Source organism: Oratosquilla oratoria, chromosome 10, assembly GCF_046742065.1.
Source record: "Oratosquilla oratoria isolate Oo_2021 chromosome 10, ASM4674206v1, whole genome shotgun sequence".
Lineage (NCBI taxonomy): Eukaryota > Metazoa > Arthropoda > Malacostraca > Stomatopoda > Squillidae > Oratosquilla > Oratosquilla oratoria.
In genome coordinates, this window is record NC_134786.1 from 54,493,503 (window position 1) to 54,512,633 (window position 19,131).

Sequence of the window (19,131 nt, forward strand, 5' to 3'; positions counted from 1 at the left end):
ACCACCTAAACTCCTAAAGTGGTGTTTGCAATTTTTCTAACTAGAGTAAGAGAACTGAAATACTTTGAAACACTAATTTAGATATAAAATATATGCAAAGAATAGTGAGGGTACCAAGACAGGATGTGGGATGTTTTGTAAGGGGTGTTTGTAACTCTTCCTCTGACATAGTTCCCAAATGGATTTAGTCACTATGAGACTCAGACTGGGATATAAATATTACTGGGAGGTGTACAGGGAAGCTGAACCTGAGCCCTGTACCTTATGTGCAAGGCTGGGAGGACATTCACTACAATATTATGTACAGTATTGCGCAATAATCGATTAATTTAGACCACAGGGACAGTGGCACCTCATTGACCTCATGTGCTAGTTCATAGATAATGATATCTTTAACTAAAATTATTAAAAACTTCCAATGTTTGCTTTCAGATGGTAAATACAGCACTGTGATGTTGCAATTTAATTTATGTAAACATTTATTTTGACAAAACTGTAATATATATAAATATACATATTTAATATAAAATGTATAGGGGTTAGTTGGTAAGACCCAACTCTCTCCTTTGTTGTATATCAACAATAAACTTATTGAATTGAATGAAATGCAAAGAATAGTTATAGACAAGAGTTTGTATGACTTCAGTTTTGATGGAACAAAAAATATGTTCGTGTCTCTCTTCAAACCCCCGATCTCAGAAACGACAAAAAATTTCTAAGAAAAGTCATTTTCCTATTTAGTAAATTTCACCAGGTATACTAAAACCTATAGTATTCTAATATTGTTTTAGTAGGCATAAAACAGGACCTAGTCAATTATCTAATTAGAATGATGATTATAGCAAAGGTATGTAATTACCGAAAAATAGCGGGAAAAGTGTTTGTTTACATTTTATTTGGTACTCAGGACACGGCGGTGCAAAGTTAAAAACGGTAATTATTACTTTACTGTAAGTAACGTCTGGTGAAGGTATATTGTAATATGTACATAATTTTGTCTAAATTACGATATTCCAAGTTATACGCATCATGCAAAATGTCTCTCATAAGCGAGAGTAAATACTAAATGGTAAGATTGTATCGAGAACATGCAAGGTTAAGGTAGTTGCACTTGCAAACCAAAAAGAAATCACAAGTACATTCTAAATAAGTAGTACTTATCAGGCCACACAATTCCATTGTACTTCTTGCTTAGATTCAGAATTTGGACAATGTTTAACAAAGATAAACCGTCAGCCAGTTTTTGAAGGACGTGGGAAACTACCAAGTCTAAGCTTTAAAATTAAAGCTATCAAATTTTTAGTATTTTTAATTTTGCCCACTGCGTAGGAAATTTCACGGCGCCGTTTGACGGAATAGATGGACAATCTGTCGTGGATCTACCGGAACTGTGGTACCCCTTATTACAGATCTTCCCCCACACAACACCTATTCCCCATTAACAATAGATTTTCAATGGTTAAACACTGGAATCGCATTAACTGATATTTAAAATGAAATTGACATTGTTCAGTAGCTCTTAATCTAATATAACTGACCAAATGTAATGTAACAATTCCATAGAAAAGATATATCTTTCAAATATAAAAAAGGGCACTATTAAGGAAGTGGCAAGTGCTATCTAGGTCAACATGAAAATGGAATTCCTGATATTTGAGCTGAAGTAGTTCTCATGGGATGCAAAAAGTCGCTATGAGTATAATGCAATTTGAATTATCCATCTAGCTGTCCTAGTTCTCGAGATATTGCATTTTGAAGGGAATTAAATCGGGCCTATTTTGTCCCAGGAAATCGGGCCGAAACGTGCGGTCTGACTAATCGCTGATCAAACGTAAACAATGGTGGTTTATACTGACAGGCACAATTTTATATAAGAATTTAGCATATGGTTGTATTATTTGACTTATTTTCTTTAAGATGTGTGATTTCCATATAATTTGATCATAGAATTACGTTTTATCCTCTGCAAAATTACCCACCACAGCTACGAATACCGTAAAATTACATGAAAATCACACATTTTAAAGAAAATAGTTTGACTAATTCAACTATATGCAAGCTATTACACTAATAACACAATAGTAACAAACTTTGTAGTTCGATCCATACCACCAGTGATCATAGATAGCGGGCAGGAAGAATCGTAGCTATGGTCCGTAATATTACGGAGGATAAAAATGTAACTTCTCTTTGATGAAATTACATGAAAATCACACATTTTAAAGAAAATAGTTAAAATAATTCAACTATAAGTCTATTACACTAATAACATAATAGTGAGAAACTTAATAGAGTGAAGTTTGATCCATACCACCAGTGATAGATAAGATGGCGGGGTGGATGTTGATGTTATCCGATAATCCGACCCGATAGAAAAAACTAATTAAAACCACCGATTTCTCAGCTCTACCATAACACGCTGCCTTTATTTTGGTATTAGAATAATTCGCGAGACTAGTAGTTTTCGTTTATTTTGGTTAGTTGCCAAAACTCTTGAGTTTATTTAGCTCCTTTTTTACGCTGAAATATAAACCAATTTTCGATTTACTGCTGAATGCAAGCCGCCATGTTTGTTTTGTTTTTATGTACCGACATGTAACTGATGATGTAATTGTTTGAAATTTACTACGATCGTAGTAAATACACTCGCATAACATTTGTATGAATGAAATTTCCGACGATATGTAAATTTGGCTGTTTGCATGGCGTGCGCATAAAATGACGCGCTATTGTGCTTGTCATCGACGGTGGCACCTCTGGTGGTGTTTGACCTATGTACAAGTGCACATGTACATGATGTATTAGTACAAAATTAAATAATTTGGTAAATTAGAATATATCAGTGTGATGTATGTTTTGGTAAATCTTTAGAAGTACACACCTAAGTAATATAGCAATAGAAAAATTATTATTTTAGTTGTGAACACCTATGAGACATAGCATTAGAAAATTTAATATTAATTTTGTAAATTATAATACAGGGTCTAACAGATGAATCCGTACAAACTTTGAAGAGGTTTTAAGCACTTAAAAAGTGACATATGGCAATTCTGATTGTTTCCAGATACTTCCATTTGTCTAATAATTTAGCCAGCTGTATACTAGCACCGGTGCAATAAACATTGAGCAATGGAACAAGCCAAACGTTCAGCCATATGCGAACTTCGTCGTGCGGGTCACACTCCTAGCGCCATAATAAGGATGCTAAAATACTCCAGACAAACTGTTTATGATGTTTGTAAACGTTTTGATGAGAGCGGCGAAGACCAACGAGCTGCTCACAAGCCCAGAAGGGGCAGAATTCTAACACCTCGCTTTTTAGCTGGTCTCAAGAGAAGTGTCAATGCAAATCCAGCCTTACCATTATCGACATTGGCAAAGAAGAGAGGTGTCAGCACAATGACAATTCACAGAGCATTAAAGAAATTGGGATTAACCTCATTCTCACAAGGAAAAAGACATCTTTTGACACGAAAAATGAAAGAAATCCGCTTGACCAGGTGCCAAAAGCTGTTGAACTGGATGAAGTCGAATGGCTCAGTCATCAAGTTTTTTTCCGACGAGAAGATTTTCACGGTTGATGCGACTTTCAATAAGCGGAATGATCGCTGGATAGCCTCCTCATCCTCAGAGGTTCAACACAAGACAACGACGAAGAAACCAGCAAGTGTCATGGTGCTCTGTGTGGTGTCAACTGAGGGGGACGTCTTCACTCACTTCTTCAACAACAAGGAGAAAGTCAATGCCGTTGTCTATTGCAAAGTTCTAGAATAGAAAATAATACCCTGGATGAAAGATAAGGCTAGTGGCAACCAGTTTGTCTTCCAACAAGACTCGGCTCCAGCCCACACAGCGAAGAGGACCACCAACCTTCTCGAAGGGTCAAATGTGCAGTTCTGGAACAAAGAGTTGTGGCCCTCAAATTCGCCAGACCTAAACCCTTTAGATTATTATTTTTGGGTGCGAATTGAGGCCAAGGCATGTGACAAGCCACACAGAAGTATAACAACCCTGAAGACAGACATCAAGAAGGCTGTGGGTTCATTATCAAAGTCTGAGATCATCAACGCTGTATCCAAGTTTCGTAAACGCGTTGAAAGCGTCATAACAGCTGAAGGTGGTTACATTGAATGAAATCATTGTTCTTATTGCCTTTTCTAAATATACTGAAAATTTCATAACTCTGTTTATTATAACCCGAGATATTAATCTTAAAACATGTGATAAGAAGTTGTACGGATTTATCTGTTAGACCCTGTACATGAATGCATTATGCAATTTTTTTGGCACAAAAAATCTTGCCATAAGCAGATTTAACGAAGCCACTAGGATACAGTCCAGACACCATGTTGTCATTTGTCTAGTCCAGTCACTGTCATTTAGATGATGGCTTTCATGTTGTGGACCAGGTGTTCTCCAACTCCAGATGACATTAATAAGCACAGTTACAAAGACAATAGGTCTTCCTTGAACTTTTTTAGAGAACACTGGGTTCTGCCATCGTGTGTTAATTGGCCAAGGTACAAGAATAATCAGGCCGTCAAGATCCATGACGACGACAACAACCTGGATTATCTTTAGAATTTGGGGTACCAAGTTACTAAATATATGTTAGGTTAGATGAATTTATACGTGAAGTATCATTCAACCGCTGTGACTTTGTTCGTTAATAAATCTGTTTTAGCAACCTTGTTAATTTCTGCCAAGAAAATTGCTTCATACATTGATATACTATAATTTTCAAAATTAATAATTAGTTTTCTATTGATATATCGCTTAGGTGTACACTTAAATTTTTTTTACCAAAAATTAAATATTAACCATTCAATACAGGCCACATCGCACGTCTGGCAGCATTAGCTGCCAGACGTGCGATGTTGCATCATAATACTCGCATTATGAAAAATAAAGTCACTGCTCAATCACTCGTTCTCTTTCACAAGTGAATTTTGATAACCATAGAAAATATGATGAAGCCAGTTTACAGAGTATGGAGGTCACGCAGGTACGACTACAATAGATATAATCAAGATGACAAATTCGGCATCATCGCGTACCCACTTGCTCCTCATGCCGCCTACGTAGGCATCACCATATGGAAGGGGTTAATTGTATAAGTTTTAATACAAGTTTTTCTTGGTGGAAATTGATAACAAAAAGTTGCCAAAAGTGATACACTAGCAACAATTCTGATAGTGAGATTTGAGATGTCTATTTCTCAATACACTTTTTAATCCCCCAAGACATTTACTTCTTTCAATCTACATTCTACCTCCACTCCTTCCTTTTCTGCCACATTTGCCCCCAAGTATCTAAAGCTATCCACTTCCTCAGTCTCTTCCTTAATACAGTACTTCCAATTTGCTGCCATCATCTCCCCTTGTACATATCATTGCTGGATATTTAAGAAATATATAATATTTTTATGTATTTGTTCGTTTTTATTATTATGTTTTGTTTGAACTAATTCTCACCTATTTTGGCTTCATTTTTAAGTATATATTTTCTTTATATTTGATATTCTTTTATTCTAGTTAGCTTGGTTTTGGTGAGATTAGGAAAAGTGAGGTGAGGTGAAATTGGGCTTGGTGACATTGTTTTGTTACGTTACATTACATTAGGTCAAGTTAGGTTTGGATAGGCAAAGTTTAGGTAGGTTAGGTTTATGTAGGTGGAATTATGGTAGGTCAAGCTAAGTTAAAGTAGATTAGGTTAGTAGGTTACAGTTTCTTTAGGATAACCCAGTTGTTCCTAATTTTGTTGGGAAATTCTAGTTGAGAAATGAAACCCTCTGTCCATAGGTAAAATGAAGTAGTCCATTAAATGAAGTATTATTCTTGTCAAACACCCTATTGACTGAAAAAGTTAGCCTGGTGGCAGCTTTAATAAGCTATGAAAAGGGCTCTATTGTTTTATGGGTACTTGCATGTGGAGGTCCTGTAAGATGGACAGTAAAACTGCCCATTTTCAAGACCTGTCAACCAGCTCATCTCTATCAGGAGGTGGCTGACAATGTCTCTGGAATGGGTTGAAGATATCTATCAACTTAATATCAGCCAAACAGTGTAGAGTAACCCAAAACAAACAAATCTCAGGAACAAAAAGGGATACATTAGAGTCCCTCAGGATGCAATAATTTCACCCTGCTTCTGGAGCTTGGAGATCATTCACGAAGAGGTTGAACAGTAAAAGTATTGTACTGTGAGGGATTCCATTGGATAGGTTTTTTGTATTTGAGATTTGGTTGTTTTGGCTTACCTTGTATTGTCATCCTGCTATAAAGTTGGTTAACCATTTATTGTTGTTATGAATGTATGTCTTTATGTGGGGACCTTGTTGAAAGTCTTGTTTGTATCTATAGAATATATATATAGATATATATATATTTTTTTTAATCTTTGCCATCAGCTAGGATATTGTGGATAGTGGTGATATTAGTCTGATGCTGGGTTTTCAGGTTTGGTATCAAGATTTATGTGAGCTCTTTTCCAGATATTTGGGATGTTGTGTAACCATTAGGCTCTTGACTGGTCAGTGTGTTTGAAGTGGATGTTTGAGATCTTGTCTGGGAATTCAGCTTTGGAGATTTTTGTTTCTTTATTGCTTTACTGGTGAAAGGGGGAGGGGTGGCTTTAGTGTCAGGTTTGATTTTATGCATTTCTTTGAATGATTATTTTGCTGTTTTATGGTATTTGGCTTGAATCTAGTTTTGGATGCTTGTTGATGATAGCACATTGCTGTTTTGATGATGGTACTGTGCCATGAATTGCACCAACTGCTTCATGGGTGTTGGGGATGATTTAGTTTTAAGTTTTTGATTATTCTTACTGCTCTTCGCATTTAGCCATTGTCAGTCTTTCCATCTCTTTTGTTGTTTTTTCTGTTATTAATTTGATTTGTGATGTTTCTATTTAATAGCTTTAGTTGTTCTTTTTCCTTTTTTAACTTATTCCATGAGTTTAGTTTATTATTTTTCATTTATTTTGTTGATTTATTTATTCTTTTCTTAACTTTAACCACTTTGGTATGATGACGCTTACATAGGTGTCATGGGGCACATGGATGCCGGCATCAGCATCTTAATTATGTTTTTTTTAGTTGTACATGAGTTACCCCTGGATTCTGTGAACTGGTTTGATCTCATTTTCTGTATTTATTATTACTCGGAGTAAAAGAGTAATTCAGCAGTGACTTTATATTTTATAATGCAAGTAGTGTGATGCATCGTACATATTGCAGCCAGTGCTTTGTGCGAGAATTTGACTCATACTGAAGTGGTTAAACAATCTTGAATTCTTTCTGTAGCCTCTAGATGTGTGTTTTTACTTGCCTTCTGGATGGTAGTTGTAATTTTATTTACTGTTTTACCCAGAGAAGTATATTGGTGTACTTTTCTAATTATTCAAGTACAGATTGACCTCTCATTAACGGATGTTAATTAGCTGTGTTTGCGGTGTTTTTGGTGCCGTTGTTTAGTGCTGTGCAATCACTATGCCACCCAAAAACCACTCCAAATCAACGGATTATTCACATCAACGGACACCGTTACCCCCCTTTTAGTCCGTTAATGAAAGGTCAGTCTGTATTTACTTTAAATTCAGAATATTTTTACCAGTTTGCTTTTTGGTAGTTTATAAAAGTTCATTGTGGATTGTAATTTCTTTTCCATTTCTTTGGTAATGTATATTGGGAAGTGACCAGACGGTTGATCTTTAATGATTTCCCATGTATTTTGGAGGTGAATGGTTTCCCATGTTGTTATGTCAGGGGATGTTGGTTGTTGATTGGGTTGGAGAGGTTATCTAGTGGAGCTGTTGCTGCAGTTATGTCTAGGGCGGGAAGTTGTTCAAGAATGTTGTGTCCTCTTTGATCTGCTATTTGTGGGTCAAGCCAAATTGGATGGTATGCATTCACAGACACTCTCTCTCTCTCTCTCTCTCTCTCTCTCAAGCCAAATTGGATGGTATGCATTCACAGACACACACTCATTCTCTCTCTCTCTCTCTCTCTCTCTCTCTAGCCAAATTGGATGGTATGCATTCACAGACACACTCTCATTCTCTCTCTCTCCTCTCTCTCTTTTTTCAATGATAGAAGATTGTTTAGGGAAGTACTGCCCATCAGGAAATTTGTCCAGTATAAGTTGTTGAGCATATGGCAGTCACTAGACTGGGAGACCAAGAAAATTAAAGTTTGGGACTTCATGATTTATATTTTGATTTGATTCAGTTTAATGTCATAAACTCCCCCTCTCAGATAGGGCTAAGATAGTACCACCTTACAGAGGGCTTTTTGAAGCAGGGTATGTATGTAGTATGTCCTTCCTATGAACTTGTTCTGCTAGGCAGACTTGATCCATCTCCATGCACGAGAAGTGGCATTAAATTACTCAGCTAGGGAACATCCTAAATGGTATTTTATGAAACAGTATAACATACTGCATAGGTGTGTATATATTAAACTGAAACTTTGAATTATAATCTTGTGTAATCAATGTGCCTTTATTTTTAGAGCTATGTTTTTTTACGTTTCAAAGCATGAAGTTAATGAAAGGAATTAATTTATTACTCAGATACAATGGCTGAACGCACAGAAGACCTAACACTTCCTAATGCTGTCATTGCAAGAATTATTAAGGATTCCTTGCCAGAGGGAGTTTCGGTCTCAAAAGAAGCTCGTAGTGCCATTGCCAAGTCTGCCTCAGTATTCGTTCTTTATGCTACATCCACTGCAAACAACTTAGCACAAAAGAATAAGAAGAAGACCGTGAGTGGGCAGGATGTGCTTACAGCCATGAAGGAAATGGAATTTGAAAGATTTATAGAACCTTTACAGGAAAGTCTAGAAGGTAAGTTGAGAAAATTATTTCATTAATACTGTTATGAAAATGATTGATTATATTCATGTTATTATGTTGCCTGAGAATTGTCCCATTTTAAGCAGTCATAATAGAAAGCTTTACTTGTTCTGACCTTGTTTGTCCTTGTCTCATTGTTATATACAGGGTTGACACAATTAATAATCTGGGAACAAGTGTTAGAAATATACATAAGTGAATATACCAAAAGTCTTTTGTTCCCATTATAAGTATGATAAACAAGTTGAAGTGTACATCCACCCTATACCCATCTTCCACCCATCCAAAAAAAAAATTTCAACAGCACATCATGGATGAAGGTGTTGTCCCTGTCACTCTAGGAAGAGATTTTGTTCTGTTGTCTGGTATGACTAAAGTGGGACAGTGTGGGATGTGTTTGATGATTGCATATGGGACAGTTTGTTTCTATGGCCAAACCTACTCTGTCTTGGTATTATTATTGACTCAGCTACCTCCCTTGTAAGTGGAAAAAGCCCTTGGGATATAGATAGATATATAGATTTATTGAACAAGGTCTTGATGTGGGTGTCTACTAAATAGGCTCCAGTTCATTCACACAACTGAATTGGTAAGAAATAGCTAAATTGTCTGCACATCCAAACTGAAGGGATCTTGTTGTAGGCATTTCACTAACATAAACAATGAATAAGGTTGGTGCCAGGACCAAACCAAAAGGGACCCTATTTTTAATTTTCCTGTTCTTGTTAATGTTTTTCCCCAGGCATACATGAAAGGTCTGTACAATGTCAGTGGCATACATCATATGCTGCCATTGTTTTATGGATTGAGCATCAGCGGCATATGTTGTATGCCTCAATTAAAAAGATTTGCCAAAAATAGGTATTATGTTAAGGGTCAAATCTGTGGTAGTGACCAAGTAGCCCTATCCATTGGCTATAAAAGGTACCCAAAATTTTTTATTGACAAAACTGGCAACCCTGGCCGCAATTTTTCAGGGGTAACTTGGGGTATAAAACAGGCCTTTAGGATGTAATTTAGGTGATTCTGGTGTACGAAATGAAGTATGAGGAGGTGAAGTTGTACTTCAACCATTAGGCAGGTACTATTTAGTACATGTTCATACGTATAGAACTGGCAATTTTGCACTGGCAATTTTTGTAATAAATGCATAATACAAAATGTGGCCGGGCAATAATGGTGTGATGGATGCTTATTAAAACATTTACCAAAACAATAAGAAACATCACAATCACCTATCCTCCATGAAATTATAAGAAAAAAAAGATACTGAAAAATCAATTTATCACATAAGTGATAAATATTTGACAAAAATCCACAAAAAATATTTTTATAAACATGTTTTTGTAAGAGGGAAATAAGAAATTGGTTGGGACGACCAACGGTAGCTGCCGAGCCCTGTAAGAGGCCGGTAGTTGTACGAATGGTAATCAGGTTAGGAATACATGCTGAGTCAACAAGTCAAGATTCGACGCCTACTGTTGTTATAAACAAAGATTGGAAGGCGTCGTTCTGTCTATGTAAACACACCGACGGAGGTGACTGCTTTATAATCGCTGATGTAATCTAAACTGTGTTAGCTGCAGACCACCTCCGTCGGTGTGTTTACATAGACAGAACGACGCCTTCCAATCTTTGTTTATAACAACAGTAGGCGTCGAATCTTGACTTGTTGACTCAGCATGTATTCCTAACCTGATTACCATTCGTACAACTACCAGCCTCTTACAGTTTTCCGTTAGTGTCAGACTAATATGAGTGACTGTACATTGACTTGAAATATCATAAATGTCAAATTCCTTCACTCTGAAATTTTAACGAAGCTTCCCCAGAAAAATATGATGGACGTTCTTGTTCAACCCGTGTGAGGAATGAAAGAAAGTCTATGGATTTTCTACCAAGCTTTTGCACTCATGTCTTGACAAAATCGACCCAGTTTCTCTCGACATCATTTGGAGTGTATTTAGGCAAAAAAAAAGGGGGGGGGGGTATACACAACATTTGCCTGCTGATGTACGGGTTAAGCAGTTTGGGGTTTTTCTTGCAATTGATGAGTTTGGCTAGTTTCAGCATTAGCCCCTTGTGCCAGATGGTGTCATAGGCTGCTGTGATAATTTTTCATTCATAGCCTGAATCATTGTAAGAAGTATTTACCTAATTGTAGTTTACAGGAAAGGAGTAATGCTTGTTAGGTGTCTCCTATTCTCTAATTTTATAACATACCTAGACTTGTTCATATATGGTTCCAACTTAATCTATGTCTTTGATTTCCAGTTATCATATTTAGATTTGAACTCATGCATTGTTTGAGCTTGGGCTATATTACCCAAGCTATTCCACTTATCTGAACATCTATATGGAAAACTATTTCTTCACATCCTTTTGACTGTTGGTCTTTCTTAATTTACTTCCATGACCTCTTAAAGCCCTCCTATCTTTAATCAGGAGATCTCTTCTATCAATGCAATCAATCCCCTTTAGTGACCTGAACACTATAATTATGTCAGTCCTTTCTCTTTGACCTTTCAAAGTTTATAGACCCAATATTTTTAGTCTTTCCTCATATGGTGTATCTGCTAGACTGGGGACTAGTTTGGTTGCTGCCCTTTGTATTCTCTTAATCTTGCTTATATCCTTCACTGTGTGGGGACCATACTACTGACACATATTCCAGTCTTGGATGTATCAGTATGAATGAGTTTTTTCATCATCTCTTCATCCATATAATGGAATACCACTTTAATCTTCTGCAGTAGTCCCACAATCTTGCTGAATTTTCTGTCAGGTGACAGGTTGTTTTTTTATCAACACAAAGGATTACAAAGGCGGAGCATACCGACAGGAGACCTTTTGATCCATATCTAGGTCGGAATAGTTTAAGGATAGCCTTTTGCTACTATTGCCCATTTCCAGTACTTCGGATTTTTTGGTATTGAATTTCATTTTCCATTCTTGGTTCCATGCAAAAATAGTATCTAGATCTTTTTGCAATATTCTACTGTCCTAATTTTCACTCTTGTGATTTTTGCATCATCTGCAAACGTGTTGGTGTAGCTCGTTACTTCCATGTCATTAACACAGACAAGAAACATTATTGGCGCAAGTTTTGAACCTTGTGGGTCTCTGCTTGTTACTTCTCTCCAGCTTGACATCTTGTCCTTTACCACTGTCCTCGTATATCTTTCCTTCAAAAAGTCTTTAATCCATTCTTGTAGTTTTCCTTTCAGTCCTCCAATATGCTCTAATTACCACATAAGTCAACTGTGAGGTACTTTATCAAATGCCGTCTCTAGACCCGGGTACATGCAGTCCACCCACCCCTCTTTTGCAGCACATCAATCACTTGAGTAAAAGCTTAAAGGTTTAAAACACATGACCTTCTAAATCTGAAGCCAAACTGACTCTCAGAATGTTCATCTTTTCAAGATGTTTGGTTCATCACTCTTTCACAATCCTTTCACATGATTTCACTATTGTGCTGGTTATTGATGCATATATCAACAGCTTCTTCCCCCATACAAGTGAGGTAGCCAAAAAACAAAGGCACAGAATCCACCCTCACCCATTCCACTCCCATTCACCCCCCTCCCTTCCTCTTGTCTTGGCTCCTCCTGGATGATGGGTCATCCCTGCATCTTGCCCACTGTCTTGGGTCAGAGGCAATGTAGCAAGAGACAGCACATCCACAGCGAGGCTGCTTCGTTTAATCAGTGACCCCCCTCTCTGTCCCCTCATGCAGAGAATGAGAAGATGGGGAGGAATCCCTTTGGGCTGTGTCAAAAATATCATTCATACTTATTCCCTCACCCACCCACTCCCTTCCATGCATCTCGACATCATCCATACAGAATCATTCTCCACTCACCCCTTCCTCAACAGACATTCCTCTCTTTCCCAATGCCTCTTTTACCCCAGACATCCCTCTCATCCTTGGTTGCCCCCTCATGTTCACTCCTTCTACCTCTGCCCACTGTACCTCTTTTACGAATCTTTCTTCACTCATTCTTTCCATGTGTCCAAACCATCCCAATGCTCTTTCATCAACCCTATCTCCGAACACCCTTTCCACCCCCGCTCTTCTCCTCACCTCCTAGTTTCTCTCTCTATCCAGCCTAGTAATCCCTACCCTACCATACTTCTGGTTAGTGATACCCTATAATTTAGTGTGTGCCAGTACCTGCTCTGATGTATTTCTTTCTTATATAAAACCAGCTTATTCAAGGGTTATGTGAGGTTTAAGCAAGGGTGACAATTGTGTAAACATGATTTGCTCCAGTAGTTTGAAAAAGCAGCATAGCAGTGATGTGGGTCAGTAGCTAGCTGGGTTGGCTCCAGGCTTCCCTGGTTGTAATATTGTTATGACTTAGGCATATTTCCAGGATCTGGGATAGTTGCATTTGTCTATGATGTCTTGATATGGTGTTGGCAAGCCAGGTTAAGCCTTTGTGGCCAAAGTGTGTGATAATAGATTTCTGGGTTTACTCCATTATTTCCTACAGCCTTGCCTTTTTTTATTATTATTATTATTATTGTTGCAGTTCCTAATTCTTGTTTTGTTATTGGTGCTGCTGTATTGCCTTCCTTCATTGGATAGGCATTATGCAGATGCTGATACTAAGTCTTGTGGCTCTTTCAAATTCATGATTTGGTATATGAATACTTACCTGCTTGATCTATCTGGTAACATTGTATTGATAGGAGCAGCTACACTAATGGCCTCTATTGTGTCTGGGTCTAGTTTTTTGAGCAGTTGCCAGGCATGTCTGCTAGATTGGCCGAGGTCTAGACTTTCTGTTGTTTTGATCCATCTTCTGTGCCTGCCTTCTTGGAGACTATGTTTGCTATGTCTGAATAGTTTGTATTCTTGTATTGCTGCAACAGATACTCCTTGCTGACCAGCATGTTATGTATTGTACTCAGTGTCCCATTGGGATATGTTTCTTGGCACTTTTCAGGAGTGGTGAATTTTTTTATGTCTTATGTTGCTGATATTCTGCTATGAGTGTTTTCAATATTATTCTTGTATTGTTCCCAGTTGGCTTTTTGGAAATTCCACCTTGCTTTTGGCAGTGAGCTTATTGGAATTCTTGTTTTGGTTGTGATAAGGACAGGTGCTGGTTGTTTGGAAAGTTGTTCAGGACCTCTCTTTGTGCTGGGAGGGAGTTCTGGTTTTCATTTTTTGTTACAAAACCATCAGGTGTGTACTCTCATTGCTATCTTGCTGAGAAGAAAGTTCCTTTTTCTCTTTGGTTATATAAGAGAAGTAGGTTATTTTGGTTGGCCCAATTGCTGACGGCTTCTCCAGCTGTGTTGTTAATATTATAGTCCCAGTCATTATGGTGGCTGTTAAAATCTCCAGCCAAATTTGAGGCTCTGGGTGGATTTTGTGCTTTTCCACCAGTAGTAACTGCACCTTAGGCTTGAGGGGTGTCCAAGTGAAATCTGTGGGAGGCCTCGTGACCTTGGACCAGTGGGTGAGATCAGGGCCAAATTGGAGCAAATGGTCAAAATGACCCTAAAAAAGAATGGGGAAGGGGTTTGACCAAAATGGGCCAGTCAATTTGGCCCAAATTTGCCCCAGAGGGAGATAGCCATGTATAAGGCACTGTGAGGTACATGTGAGGAATCTGGACCCAAAGGTAAGTGTGGGGAGGCCCAGTCACATTTGAGGCTTTGGGTGGCATTTTGGCTTTCTGACTATGGCAATTAGAGTATTTTATTTTAAAGAGCTGTTGAATGTGAAGGAAAATAGGGGGGGATTGGTGGTAGTAGTGGGAGGCACTAAGAAAATGACAGTGATGGGAGAGGAAAATGGAGAAATAAGAAGAGATGAGGTTCAAACAGTTTTGCAAATGGTGAGAGCAGGTAAGGCACCTGGTTTAGATGGGTGTTATGCAGTGTCTGAAGAAGGGAGGTATAGTAATAGTGGACTGGCAAGTGAGATTGTTTAATATATGTCTGAGGGAGGGTAGAATGCCTGTATAATTCTGCTTTGCAAGGGAAAAGGGGACAAATGTGAGTATAGTAGTTTCAGAGGGATCGGTCTGTTGAGTGTAATTGGGAAGGTATATGGGAGGGTTTTAATTGAGAGGATTAGGAAAGGAACAGGGGGAGTAGTTGGTGAGGAACAGTGGGTTTAGGAAAGGTAGGGGTTGCATGGATCATATTTTAGTGGTAAGGAAGATATGTGAGAAAGTTTTGGCAAAAGGTAAGGATGTTTTTTTGGGCCTTTATGGATTTGAAAAAGGCTAATGACAGGGGAGACAGAGAATCACTGTGGAAGGTATTGCAAATATATGGGATTGGGGGAAAGCTGTTAAGGGCACCATCTCACCCACAGGTCAAGGGCCATAAGGTCTCCTGTGGATTGCACTTGGACACCACTCAGGCCAAAAGTACAGGTGCCATAGGTGGAAATGTGAAAATGTAGAAAAAAGGCTCAACTTTGACTGGTTGCCACGCACACAATACCTACTATTACCTACCCCCTTCAAACAGCATCAACTACATAAAATTCTGAGCACCAAAATACTAATGCCTATATTTTCACACAGCTTCCTATAGGGAACTACTATTAATAATATAAATACCATGGACTAAAAACAACATGAAATATAAGACACAACAGTGGCATGAGATTGTCCAAAAGAATAGAAGGGCTGGTGAGCTAGTCCATAACAACCAGCAGCTGTGCAAGATTATCCACAAGGATAGAAGCATCAGTAAATCACAGTACATAAGAACATTTCACCCAATTCTTTATCAAGATCTTCTATCTGTATAACTAGGGCCTCTCCCTTATAAGGGAGGTAGCCAGGTGAAAGGCATGTACCCACTTTACAAAGGATTACAAAGGCGGAGCATGCCGACAGGAGACCTTTTGATCCATATCTAGGTCGGATGCAAAAAAAGAAAAAAGAAAATCATATTAATAATAAAACAATAAACAAAAACTATAATAATGTAAATAACAAATAAAATACATAAATAAATGCATAGGTATAGTTAAAATAATAAACAAACAGGTAAATAGTAAATGATAATAAATTGACATATAACTAATAATAAATGAAAATCAGACAGACAAATTATAACAAAACAAAAACAAATAATATAACATAAATTATAATCATTACAGCATCTTACTTAGGCATTTATCTAAATGATTCTTAAAGCTTCGAACTGAACTACATTGCACTACCTGTGCAGGAAGTTTATTCCATTCATTAACTACACGGTTGGCAAAGTTGTTTCTACCTACTTCCAAATTGAATCTATTTCCGGACAGTTTGAGACCATTGTTTCTTGTCTGATTCTCATTCAATGTGAAAATTTTGTCACTTTTGATGTTGTCAATTCCCTTTAAAATCTTAAAGACCTGTATCAAGTCACCTCTGAGTCTACACTTTTTTAGGGAAAACAGATTCATGTGCTTTAGTCGATTTTCGTATGATTTATTTTTTATATTTGGAATCAGTTTTGTGGCTCGCCGTTGTACTTTTTCCAGTCTGTCAATGTCTTTAATGAGATTCGGTGACCATACGGAAACAGCATATTCCAAATGTGGACGAACTAACGATTTATATAGCTTGTTAATGAGTGATGGACTTTTGAAATCAAAAGATCGCGCAATCAGTCCCAGAATCTTATTTGCTTTCTCAGAGGCTGAAATACACTGCTTGGATGATTTGAGGTCGTTACTGATAATTACGCCGAGATCTTTTTCACTATCCACTTTTGTTAACAAATTTCCAAATAACTTGTAATCGTACTTACTGTTATTTTTACCTATGTGCATTACCTTGCATTTACTTGTGTTAAATTTCATTAGCCACTTTTCAGACCATTGCTGTAATTTATCTAAATCTTCTTGAATATCTAATTGGTTTGAGTGATCATTTGCCACTCCGCACAGTTTTGTATCATCAGCAAATTTGGAAACAGTAGATTTTAGTCCATGGTCTATATCATTTATATATACTATGAATAGAAGTGGCCCAAGAACGGAACCCTGAGGAACTCCACTTGCAACACTTTTCCATCCAGAAGTTTTTCCATTTAAAACAGCTCTCTGTTTTCGACCATTCAACCAATTACTAGTCCAACCTAATAGGCTACCACTTATTCCATGCAAAGCTAATTTAGTAAGTAGTCTTTCGTGTGGGACGGTATCAAAAGCTTTTGCAAAGTCTAGATATATTAAATCTATATTGTTTCTTTTGTCATAATTCGAGATAACTGTGTTGTAGAATTCGAGTAAGTTAGTCACGCAAGAACGTTTCCGTCTGAAACCATGCTGGCTATCATTTATCAAACGGTTACTTTCTAAATGATGTTCGATAGCATCTCTGATGATAGTTTCCATTATTTTTCCTACGATTGAAGTCAAACTTATAGGCCTATAGTTATTTGGTTTCTTTTTGTCACCTTTTTTGAATATGGGAGTAACGTTAGCTAGCTTCCATTCTCTTGGGACATCTCCGGATATGATGGATTTCTTGAAAATAATTTCTAATGGAACAACAATCTCATTTTTCATTTCCTTTAAGATTCTTGGATGCCAACCGTCAGGCCCTGGTGTTTTATTAACTTTGAGTTTGTCCATACACCTTTTAATTTTTTCTTTTGTTATATTTACCGTAGTGAGTAAGTTTACCCCAGACTTTTCACAGGTTTCAGTTTGGAATTCACTTTGAGGTGTTTCGTTTACGAATACCGAGCTAAAATAATTGTTTAAGATATTACACATTCCTTCATTTGAATATTCAAGTTGACCGTCAGCAGATAATAGTGGACCAATGTGATTCCTAACAACCTTTTTATCTCTAATGTAACTATAGAATTCTTTGGGATTCTCTTTGGATTTATCAGCGATGTTCATTTCGTATTGTCGTTTTCTTTTTCTTATTGTCTTTTTTAAATCTCTCTGTATTGATACATAACTTTCATAGTCATTAGATGCACCTGAGCACTTATATTTCTTATAAGCCTGTCTCTTTTTAGCAATACTTTTTTCAGTTTCTTTGTCGAGCCACTTTGGGCGAGCCTGATTTGGGGGACGTCTGTCCTTAAAAGGAATGTAAGTTTGAATCATCTTAGTGAGCATATTTTGAAATATTTCCCACATCTGATCTACAGGCCTTTCGTTTAATTTTGCCTCCCAATCTGTAAGCTGAAGCTCCTGACGTAGTCCTATGAACTGAGCTTTACTGAAATCGGGTATTTTAGAAGCACAAGTATCTATTCTAAAATTGTTTAGGAGTTTGAATCTGACTAAGTTGTGATCGCTATTTGCAACAGATTCACCGACTTCTACATCAGTTACCATGCTTTCGCGGCTAGTGATCAAAAGATCGAGTAAGTTTCCATATCTTGTGGGCTCTTTTACATGTAAAACTTCCACGCATTCCACTCCCATCCACCACCCCTTTTCTCTTGTTTTAGCTCCCAATGTGTGAAGGGACATCACTATCTCCTGACCATTGCCCGGGTCAGAATCGGCACAGCAAGATTCTTATTTTTTTTTTTTTTCTTTTTTTTCTTTTTTTTTTTTTTTTTTTTTTTTATATTTAGTGATGGCCCATAAGGTTTGGGTAATTAAGCAGTGTTTAGCTGTACAAACATAGTTGATATTTGCTTGTATTTCCAGTCCACAAAAGGTCACAACAAAGCAAGAAGGAGCAGAAGGAGGCTAAGGCAAAGGCTAAGAAGGCAGAGGAGGAGAAAAAGAAGGATCTTGAAGATGGGAACACCCCAATGGAGCAGGATTCAGTACCATCCATTGCTACAGAAGTGGAAAAGGAAACTGAATTAGATGGAACACTATAGGATGGTTTACAGTGCATTGATATTACAAGATTTCATCAATCATCATACTTATTTTATAGTCATTTTTCATCTTTCATTAGTATAGTATATAGCATTGGGCAAGTCCTTTAGACTTGCACAGGGATTGGATGACTCCACCAACCAGTGTCCTCTGTTACTGTGAGTATGTCACTTACAGTTGGTCACTAGGGGATGTCTCCCTAGCATGGGAAGCCTGGCTATAGCAGACTGCATCATAGACGAATCAACTAGATTGGTTCAGCTAGCAGAAATGCAAATCAGCAGTGTTGTGGATTGCAAATAGGGCACAGCAAGCCACAGAAAATGCTGTTGGCCATCCACTGCATCCCAACCTATCACCAGCCGTCTTTACTCAGTCTTGTCATAGGATTATGATTGTTAAGGACAAGAGAGTGAGGCTGATGACACTGCACAACTCTCCCTCA

General features: G+C 37.6%; 1 protein-coding gene across 6 annotated transcripts; it reads left to right on the forward strand.

Moving 5' to 3' along the window:
• The first annotated feature begins 692 nt into the window (after positions 1-692).
• Positions 693-18,895, forward strand: LOC143029216 (DNA polymerase epsilon subunit 3-like). 6 transcript variants are annotated; one of them, XM_076191793.1, is made up of 3 exons: positions 693-754; positions 8,573-8,848; positions 18,507-18,895. In XM_076191793.1, the coding sequence occupies exons 2-3, from the start codon at positions 8,578-8,580 to the stop codon at positions 18,683-18,685; spliced, it is 450 nt and encodes a 149-aa protein (XP_076047908.1). In that variant the 5' UTR covers positions 693-754; positions 8,573-8,577; the 3' UTR covers positions 18,686-18,895. The 6 variants fall into 6 exon arrangements, with proteins under 6 accessions (XP_076047908.1, XP_076047906.1, XP_076047907.1 ...); XM_076191791.1 differs by having other exon boundaries at positions 708-950; XM_076191792.1 differs by lacking the exon at positions 693-754 and adding an exon at positions 800-933.
• Positions 18,896-19,131: the final 236 nt, after the last annotated feature.